This window comes from Plasmodium sp. gorilla clade G2 (genome assembly GCF_900097015.1).
Source record: "Plasmodium sp. gorilla clade G2 genome assembly, chromosome: 9".
In the NCBI taxonomy this organism is placed as follows: Eukaryota; Apicomplexa; class Aconoidasida; order Haemosporida; family Plasmodiidae; genus Plasmodium; species Plasmodium adleri (nom. inval.).
The window spans coordinates 747,501-757,845 of NC_041701.1; the positions used below are offsets into that span (position 1 = coordinate 747,501).

Sequence of the window (10,345 nt, forward strand, 5' to 3'; positions counted from 1 at the left end):
TCAAAAAGGAAGAGAACTTGCCATTAAATATGAAAAAATTATTTTAATGATATCTCTATTATATATACCATGTATTTTAATGCTACAGAAAATAATGAAAAATAGAAAAGAAAAGAATATGAAATATTTAAAAATATTATGGAATTTAAGTTTATCCTTATTATCTTTTATAGGTGTATTATTAATAACTATATATGATAAGAATATATTGAAATATATAATTGTAGAAGAATCAGAATATAGCCCAGAAACCCGAGCTGTTATAACAATATTTACACTTACAAAAGTAGTAGAATATGGTGATACAATATTTTTAATATTGAAAAAGAAAAAGTTAACTTTCTTACATAGTTATCATCATTTAAGTGTTGTATTATATTGTTTATATTCTCAAAAGATTTTAGTTTCACATGCACATTATTTTGTATTATTAAATTTATTAGTACATAGTATTATGTATTTTTATTTTGGGTTTATATATATATTTCCTCATATATTAATAAAGATAAGAAAGTTTATAACATGTCTACAAATATTTCAAATGTTTGCTGGTATATATATATCTTACTATGCTATTAAGAATGTAGACAATCCATTATTTGTAAGTAATGCAATAGGAAGTTTTATTTTATATTTATCATATGCTGTACTCTTTTTAAATTTCTATTTCTCAAATTATTATAGAAATATTAAAAGTAATGTAGCCACATATTTAATAAGTGTACATATATTAGCTATTATCGGATTTATAATGATATGTAAAAGTAAAGATATCTTACGTTTATTTATTGAAGTGTCTATAGGTTCTTTCTTTACATTAACACTTTTAAATTTATCTTTTTATATTAATAAACATTATTATCAAAACGTAAGAAATAGAATAATAGACAATAATATGACAGAACAAAAAATATTACTCAGAAGATATAAAACAAAATATTATTCTAATATGGCTCTCTTAAAAATAATTACTATAAAGTTGATAAAAACAATTTTGTTGTGTTTTAATGGTATAGCTACATATGCTCATGATCATATTTTTCTCTTTGTTAATTTTTATTCACAAAAAATTAAACAAATGACAAATGATTCTGTGCATGATATTAATGGAAAAAATGAAGATTATAAAATGTCTAGTGATAATAAAACATATAATTGTGACAAAATATATAGTAATGAAAAAAACGAAAAAGATGAATCTCTTCATAATGATGACATGCAAAAAGGTATAAGAAATGTATCAGATCAAAGGATCTACAGACATAGAAATAATTATAATCATCATAATAATATGAATTATTATCGAGTTCATAATACATACGAACAAAATAAGAATAACAAAATAAACTATATACGTACGTTTATAAAAAATATATATAATTCATCTATCATTTTTTATATTATATCAAAACAACCTAATGAATATATATTGTATCCACATTTAGATAATAGAAAAAGAGAAAAGAAAAAAAAAGTTATAGAAAATTCAAACATGGAATCAACAAAACTAACTTCGTCATTATCATCATCATCCATAAGTTTGAAACAGACACATAAAAATATAAACCCTTTTTATATTATTAAATATATATTTAAAAATTATTTATTTTATATTGTTTCTTTGATATTACCAATATATTATGGATTAAAGGTATATAACGATGCATTGTTAGGTTTATGTGTTCATGGAGCTTTAAGATGGATAATCGAAATACATTCTACAAAAATTTTTAATAAAACAGGAAAAATACATTCACAATAATGTTAATATATATAAATATATATATATGTGCGTGTGTCTCACAAAAATGTTGAAAAAGAATAAAAAAAAAAAAAAAAAAAAATGTACATATATGTCATTCTTTTCATATATTACCTTCTATTAATTTAACATTTTAACATATTTATTGATTATGTTAAATATATTATGGCATCCATTTAAATAAAAATAAAAAATATATATTATTCCGAGGAATAATTATAATATATATATTATATATATATATATATATATTAATACTTTATATTTATTTATATGCTATATATATATATATATAAAATATCATGTTTATTCTCAAATATGTTACACTTATATAAAATGCATATTTTTCAAATGCATCAATTAATATTACAACCATATATATTTTATAGGAGTCTCCCCGTTCAAAAAAAATAAAATAAAATAAAATAATATATATATTATACATATAATTAAAATATTCATGTTGAATTATTTTATTTTTAACAAGAACCATTTTATAGGTTCCACATATAAATATATATATATATATATATATATATATATATGTTTTTTTTTATTTATTGTCTACTTATTTGTGTGTGAAAAATACAAAAAAAAAAAAATTAATTTATATAAATATATATATCCATTTAAGAATTATTTCATATTAACTTTAAATATGTATTAAAAAAAAAAAAAATTAAATATTTTATAAGTGAAAATTTTTTATTATAATATATCTTTCAAGAATGAAAAAATAATAAAAATTCAACAACATATATTTCTATAAATATATTTTTTAATCTTATATATTTTGTAGTCTTTCAAGCACTCTATTTATGAACTTTAACTTCTTCAGCACATTCAATATATTATTAAAATTCTAAGGAAAAAATAAAAACAAAAATATATATATATATATATTTCATAATATTCTTTTGAATATCGTTATATTGAAATATTTTCATTACCTTTTCCTTGAAATGTAATTTTATTTCTTTTGAATATTCCTCATATTTTTGTTTATATTCCCTATAAAATGTTTTATAGAATAATATTTTATGTACATTAAAAATGATGTAATGAAATATTACAGATTGAAAAAAAAAAAAAAAAAAAAAAAAAAAAAAAGTTTAATTTTAATATTACGATACACATAATTACTATTCTTACCTTGTTAATAATTCAATGTTCGCATCTGGTTTACTGATTTCAACATTAATCTTAAAAAATAATTAAACAAAAAAATTATAAATAAAATGTATATAAATAAAAATATATATATATATTTTTTTTCTTTTTAATTTTATGTATGGTATCATTATTACTTTTATAATTTCTGATAGAAATTCATCATCATCCATGCATTCATCCTCTGATATCTTAAAAAAATAAATAATAAATAAATTGATATATATATATATATATATATATATTTTTTATATTTATGTGTATACCATATAGTTGTATTCTATTTTCAATAAATATAATGCCCGTTCAACATCGTTTGATAAAGTCCTATATGCATTATTAAGATAACTAGACACTTGGTTTATTTCATCGACCTAATATGAAAAATAAATAAATAAATAAATATATATATATATATATATATATATATATATATATATATAACATATTTGTTATGCATATAAATATTTTTTCTTCCTTTTTGACATTTTTACTTCTACGTTTTGGGCATTTTTATCTGGATGATATATATTTTGAATTTCATTGAACTTTTTTTTTAAATGATTTTTATCAATATCGTAGTTTGCTTCTCTGTAAAAAGAAAGAAAGGAACAGACATTAAAACAAAGCTGAATTAAATATAAATATATATATATATATATATATATATATATATATATATATATATATATATATATTTATATATATATTATTTTTTTTATTCTTTTTAATTATTGTTACATATTGAAAAGTTCAAAAATGTTAAAATTTTTAAAAATGTCAACATTAAATAACGCCTTACACACCTATAATATAAATAAATATATATATATATATATATATATATATATATATATATATAATATATATGTGTACATATTATTATTCCCAATTTCTTTTTGATCTTTTTTTTTTTTTTTTTTATATTACTTGACAATTAAAAGATACTATATCAGTACTAATGTTGCTATTACATTTTGGACATTTAACATGCTTCACTTTATTCTTTTCACTTAAATTGGTTCCATTATAATTATTATTATCTAACCGATAAGAAATATATATAATATATATATATATAATATATATGTATGTATTTATATGTATTATTTTTTTTTTTTTATGAGGAATAACATTATACTGATAACATGTTTTATATATCACATTTAAAACAAATTATATATTAATAATTATTATTTCATTTTTTTTTTTTTTTTCTTTATATATACAAACCTAGATTGTTTTTATGACTGTGGAAAAAGTTTTGAGATAAATTATTCGTGTAATAATTTTTATGATTAAAGATATTAATTTTTTTGTGTTTCCACAATGTGGATAAGTACTTTATTTTTCTCATTCCTTTTTTTTTTAATCATTTATAGAATAATAAATAATACAACATATAAAAAATATATATTTCTACATAATATTTGTATTTATTGATAAGTTTGAAAGAAAAAAAAAAATTTTTCACAAAAAAATAAAATAAAATAAAATAAATAATTAGATAAAAAAAAATAAATAAAAAAAAAAAAATATATATATATTATATTATTTATTTTATATCTTAAAATAAACAAATATATACATATATACAAATATACATATATATATATAATATATTAATATTTGAAATATGTTAAAGTCGACTTGTATAAATATAGATATATAATACATATAAAAATATATAAATATATACCTTACATTTTTGTAATTTTATTTATTTATATATAAATAAATTAGCATATAAATTATATATATAAATAATATAATATATATATATATATATATATATATATATATATAATTATATTTATTTACATATGTATATTTAATAATATATATTATAACACACCATTTGAAGTTAAAATATTATTTGATTATTTTTTTTTATAACTTTCATATTCCTTATATTTTTGTACCTGCAACATTTTAAAATTGTTTACAAATTTTGGATCCCATTTTATTTCTTTCATTTTCCAGAAGAGTGGTTTTTTTGACTTCATTTGTTCAACTATGGATTTATCATATTCATCTAACATTTCTTTTATGAACCAGTCAGGTAGAATTTGTTCAATATCATAATTTAATTGAAATATAGCTTCAGGAATATGTGGGAAATCTGGGAAATGGTTAGCTGTGAGTTTTTTATCTTGAACACTTTTATATAAAGTTTTAATAATATCTTTAAAGAAGATCCAATCAGCTTTTGCCATAGAAGCTACCATAGTATTTAGAATTGTTTTTCTTACAGCTGGATTATCATGACATATGATTGCAGAGATATTTATTACATCTTGCCATATATCTTTTTCAAGAATAGTATAAATACCTTTTTGTATTATCATTAATATAATTAACCAATCTGATGGTTGTTGTCTGAAATCTTTTTTTTGAGCTTGAATATTTTTTTTTTCCATTTTTATAGCATGTTTTATATATCCTAGAAAAGAATAATCTAATAATGGTTTCATAGATTCAATAAATTCATTAAGTCCTTTTTCATCCTGTATAACTTTTTCACATATTAGTTGGATTTTTTTTAAATGTTCTTTTTCTTCATGTTCCATTAATATTTTTATATCATCATAAAGACTCATAACAAAAGAATTAACAATCTGTAATATTTTTTTTTCTTCTTCATTTTTTGGTGGATTTTCATTTAATCGTATTTTCATTAAACATGGATATTCATCACTTAATAAAACATCTCGATAATTATTACAAACAGTTGGAATTATATTATCATCTAAATATTTTATTTCATCAATTAATGTATTTAATCTCATTTCATTCACTCTCCATTTTTCTCTCATTTCTTTTTTTTCTTTATCATTACTTTGTATATATATTTCGTGTAACGTCTTTTCCTTTTTATTTTCTGTATCTAATAATTCTTCTTCAAGGCAATTATAAAATTGTTGGTTGATATTATTACTATTGGTAATATTAGGTGTAACATCATAGAAGCTATTTTGATTATCATAATTGTCATTTGGATCATTATTTATATCACTACTGTTATTTGTATGACGTGTATCATTTGTATGACGTGTATTAGTTGTATGACGTGTATCATTTGTATGACGTGTATCATTTGTATGATGTGTATCATTTGTATGACTTGTATTAGGTGTATCATTTTCTACATATCCATTTGAGCCACCATCTTGTTTTACACCCTTCTTTATTCTCTCATAATGCATGTTTGAAAAGTTATCAATATTTTCATCATCTATATTAAACAATCCAATTTTCTCAGTTAAATTCTCTATTTCAGTAAATCTATAAAATTTTTCTCTATTCTTTTGTTCATCAGATTTTTTTATACCCTTCTGCCAAACCAATTTGGATTCTTCATCTGTTAGATCAAATGAACTTTTCATATGAGAAATATAATCTTCTAATTTTAATGAAATTTTATTTTCTTGAGTTAATTCTAGATTCTTTTTCAATTCTAAAACTGAATTTCTTCTGAATTCAATTTTTTTTTCTTCTGACCAATCCTTCATAAAACTTGGTTCTTTACTTTTATCTTCACAGCTTAATTTGACGGTTGAATTTAATTGTAGTTCTTTAACAATTAAATCTTCTTGTTCACTATCTTTTTTTATTTCTTCCACAGGATTATTATTATTATTATTACTATTATGATGATGATGGTTGTGGTGGTGGTTGTGGTGGTGGTTGTGGTGATGGTTTGCTTTATTATTATGATCTGTCTCAAATTTATTATCCATATTATCATTCCTTATTTTTTGATTATCATCTTCATTTATAGATATATGTTTTACATTTTTTTCATCAGTTCTATAACTATAATTACTTTGAGGTGATTGTGTGTGCATACATTTCTGTATATTTTTTGACAATGGATTAAGATAATAGAGACCTTTTATATCATGTTGTAATTTTCTAATAATTATTTCTTCACTTTCTTGAACAAGATAGCTAATCATACTTCCATAAGTACCTTTAAGACCACTAGCAACATTTCCTCTATATATATTTAAACTCACACCATTATTAATAATTCCTAATTTAAAAATTATACTATCTTCTGCTTCCCATTTTAAGCTATCATAACCTGTTAGAATAATTTCTATAAAATCTTCATTTTTTATGACACTTGTTTTTAATTTAAGAATTGGGATACCAAATTCGTTTTGATTGCTTGATTTTTTACTAGCCCAGTTAATAAGGAAATCAAAAATATCATTAAATTTTGCGTTCTCAAAATGTTGGCTATATAATAATTCGTTTGATGTAATATTATTACAACCAATGGTATTATTCATACTATCATTATTATTATTATTATTATTATGATTATTATTATTATTATTATTATTATTATTATGATTATTATTATTATTATTATTATTATTGTTATTATTTGTGGGTGAGGGCATATATGATATATTTGAACTTGTTGATGATGATGATAAATTATCATATGATACATGTATGATACTTTCCTTTTCTACTACTCCTACCCATTCATTAATTCCTCTACTTTTTTTTTTTAAAACAATATTTAAAATATTACAATCTCTTTGTTTTTCTATAAACCATGTTGAAAAATTAACATCAACATTTCCTTTTAATTTCCCTTCTATCAAGCTTTTTGGTTTATTTCTTATTTTGAAATAAATATAATTACTCTTAATATTATATTGAATATCGTCAGAATTAATATCTGGTGATATTCTAATTTTAACTTCCACATTTTCATCACATTCTATCCATTCATATGAACAGGTAGCCCCAAAACCTCTGAACAGCTCAAATGATTTATTACCTCTTTTCTTTTTATCATATAAAAAAACATTTCTTATAAAACCTACTGGCAAAGAGTTATATTTCTTTTTTTTTAAATCCTTACTTGGAAATAATATATTATATGAAGGTACTCTTTTATTTATATTTTGCCTTCTTAATATAACACATTTCAGTGTATTTATATATATTAGTAAGCTAATATTAAAGACCATCGACCATATAAACATTTTATCATTTTATTACACCATAAATAATACACATGATTAAATAAAATATCACACACATACAAAAGGAATATAAACATTATATAAATATATATATATATATATATATATTAATAAAATATTAACCTTAGCTACTATAAATATAATATATATATATTATATATATTTTACCACTTTGTTTTATTTCTTCATTTTTTAAAATTTATTATATTATAAAATATTATGTTATATTATATTATATTATATTATATTATATTTTATTTTTATTTTATTTTATCTAAATATTAAAATATATTTATGTACACTTTTCTCATATATATATAAAAAAAAAAAAAAATTTGATAAACTTATACATTCGAAGAAATATAAAATATAAACATATTATTATATATATATATATAATATCTACAAAATAAATTTTGTATTTATAAATGAAAAAATAACAATCCTCATTCTATCATTAAGATAAAAATATTTTACCTGTAAAAATATATCATTAATATTAACTCAATGTTAATATTAGAATATAAATAAATGATTAGGGCAAAAAATAATACATTTTTAAAATTTGAAAAAAAAAAAAAATAATAATTCGACATGAATTTATAAAAAACATGCTGATCATTATTAATTACTAATATGTTTTGTTCTTATCTCAAAAATATTTATATATATATAACTAATATTTAGTGTGCTTATATGGTTATATATTTTAATTTTTTTTATTCCTCCTACCAATTTGGTATATACACAAAATATTATATATAAGGTATATTCCTTAATATATTGGTTAGATGTTACACATATATATATATATATATATATATATATATATTTCTTATTTCTTTTATTTGTATATTTCTAGTCATATTAAAAAAAAAAAAAAATTCAAATGGTACCTTTTAAAAAATACAAAACAGAAAAAAGTAATTATACATTTGTCCTTACATAAATAAATTTATGTATATATTTATTTTTTGTTAAAATATTTATATATATATATCATCAAAAAAACTATGAACATCTTTCGTTTCTGTCTTGTTATATCCTTCTTATTATTCAACAAACATAATGAGATAGGTTCTAAATTAATACATCCACCTATTAATGTATACTATAAAGATTATTCTGAAGGACTAAATATAAATCAAAAAGATAAATTAATCGATATATTGTTACATAATTATGATAATGAATCACAAGATATAAGTTCTTCAAATGATAATCATATAAATATAATGAATGATAAAGAAAAAAACATACAAGCTATAATGAAAGACCAACAAATGTTGAATAATAAAATAAAAGAAGAATTAAACAAATATATTAAAAGGAGTATCAAAATAAAATGAATAAATAAATAAATATATATGTGCAAATAATATAAGAAAATAAATAAATGATAATTATATTATTATCCTTAAAAATTTATATATATATATATATATATATATATTTTATTTTTTAAGATAAAAAGATGAATGTTAAATATGATCATAAAAATAAAGATGATAATATAAACTCAAATAATAATGACGAAGATATGAATAATACCAATACGTTTGATGTTAACACTCAAATAGAAGGTTTAAATAAATAAATAAGGGAATATCATTAAATTGTCATATATATATAGACACATAATAAATATTCATATATATATCATATTTGATCATATGATATATATATTATTCTTTATGAAATTTCATATAGTGCCCATAAATTTAGTAAAGGAACCTATAGTACTTATTAAAGTACCTACCATAGATTTATTTGATAAAATTCGGGTATATCACATATAATAAATAGGGGCTCTACACATACATATAATATATATTATATATATAAGCATAACTTATAGAACTTTTTTTTTTTTTTTTTAAATAGATTGAAGAGGATATACTTAACCTCATGAATATAAACGAAAAAGATCTTTTCAATTAAAGTTCATAAAAATATTTTATAATTATATATAGAATAAAACTATGTACACATATATTTAAACATATTATAACAAAACATTTCATTTAAAAAATTTTTTTTTTCTTATAGATATCTTTAAATATAAATAAATATATGTACACACATAAATGTATACAAATCTTTTGTTTGAACGATGAAAATGTAAGTTGACTAAAATTGAATCTTTAAATATGTAAATAATTTTTTTTTTTTTTTTTTAGTGATACAAAATAAAAATATATGTTTATATTCTTTTTCTTTTTTTTTTAAAATGACATAATATAAATATATGTAAATGTTTATTTTATTTTTTTTTTTTTTTTTACAAATATGATATTAAAACTTTATATTTTATATAATGCCCTATTTTTTTTTTTTTTTTTTTTTTTTTTTTTTTTTTTTTTTGAGGTATCTGATTAAGATTTATTATTTATATATTAAAAAT

At 18.7% G+C, this 10,345-nt stretch overlaps 4 protein-coding genes across 4 annotated transcripts in view; 2 read left to right on the top strand and 2 right to left on the bottom strand.

The window, feature by feature from the left end:
• The window catches only part of PADL01_0919000 (long chain fatty acid elongation enzyme, putative), a gene marked incomplete at both ends in the record, with an annotated part of 1,794 nt that extends 32 nt beyond the window's left edge, over window positions 1–1,762 (top strand). Inside the window, one exon of the mRNA XM_028681868.1 lies at window positions 1–1,762. This exon is cut by the window's left edge and continues 32 nt beyond it. Within this exon, the coding sequence (XP_028538203.1) occupies window positions 1–1,762 (1,762 nt within the window).
• Window positions 1,763–2,546: 784 nt separating this feature from the next.
• Window positions 2,547–4,289, bottom strand: PADL01_0919100 (chaperone, putative; the record flags this gene model as incomplete). The annotated part of the gene is made up of 9 exons (XM_028681869.1): window positions 2,547–2,624; window positions 2,713–2,773; window positions 2,915–2,964; window positions 3,070–3,123; window positions 3,199–3,306; window positions 3,427–3,523; window positions 3,674–3,738; window positions 3,863–3,975; window positions 4,166–4,289. The coding sequence occupies 9 exons, from the start codon at window positions 4,287–4,289 to the stop codon at window positions 2,547–2,549; spliced, it is 750 nt and encodes a 249-aa protein (XP_028538204.1).
• A 523-nt stretch (window positions 4,290–4,812) lies between these two features.
• Window positions 4,813–7,941, bottom strand: PADL01_0919200 (CS domain protein, putative; the record flags this gene model as incomplete). The annotated part of the gene is made up of 1 exon (XM_028681871.1): window positions 4,813–7,941. One exon carries the CDS (start codon window positions 7,939–7,941, stop codon window positions 4,813–4,815), a length of 3,129 nt encoding a protein of 1,042 aa, XP_028538205.1.
• A 1,013-nt stretch (window positions 7,942–8,954) lies between these two features.
• PADL01_0919300 (conserved Plasmodium protein, unknown function) lies at window positions 8,955–9,882 on the top strand (the record flags this gene model as incomplete). Its single annotated transcript, XM_028681872.1, has 4 exons — window positions 8,955–9,273; window positions 9,408–9,524; window positions 9,652–9,725; window positions 9,826–9,882. 4 exons carry the CDS (start codon window positions 8,955–8,957, stop codon window positions 9,880–9,882), a joined length of 567 nt encoding a protein of 188 aa, XP_028538206.1.
• Between the last annotated feature and the right edge of the window lie 463 nt (window positions 9,883–10,345).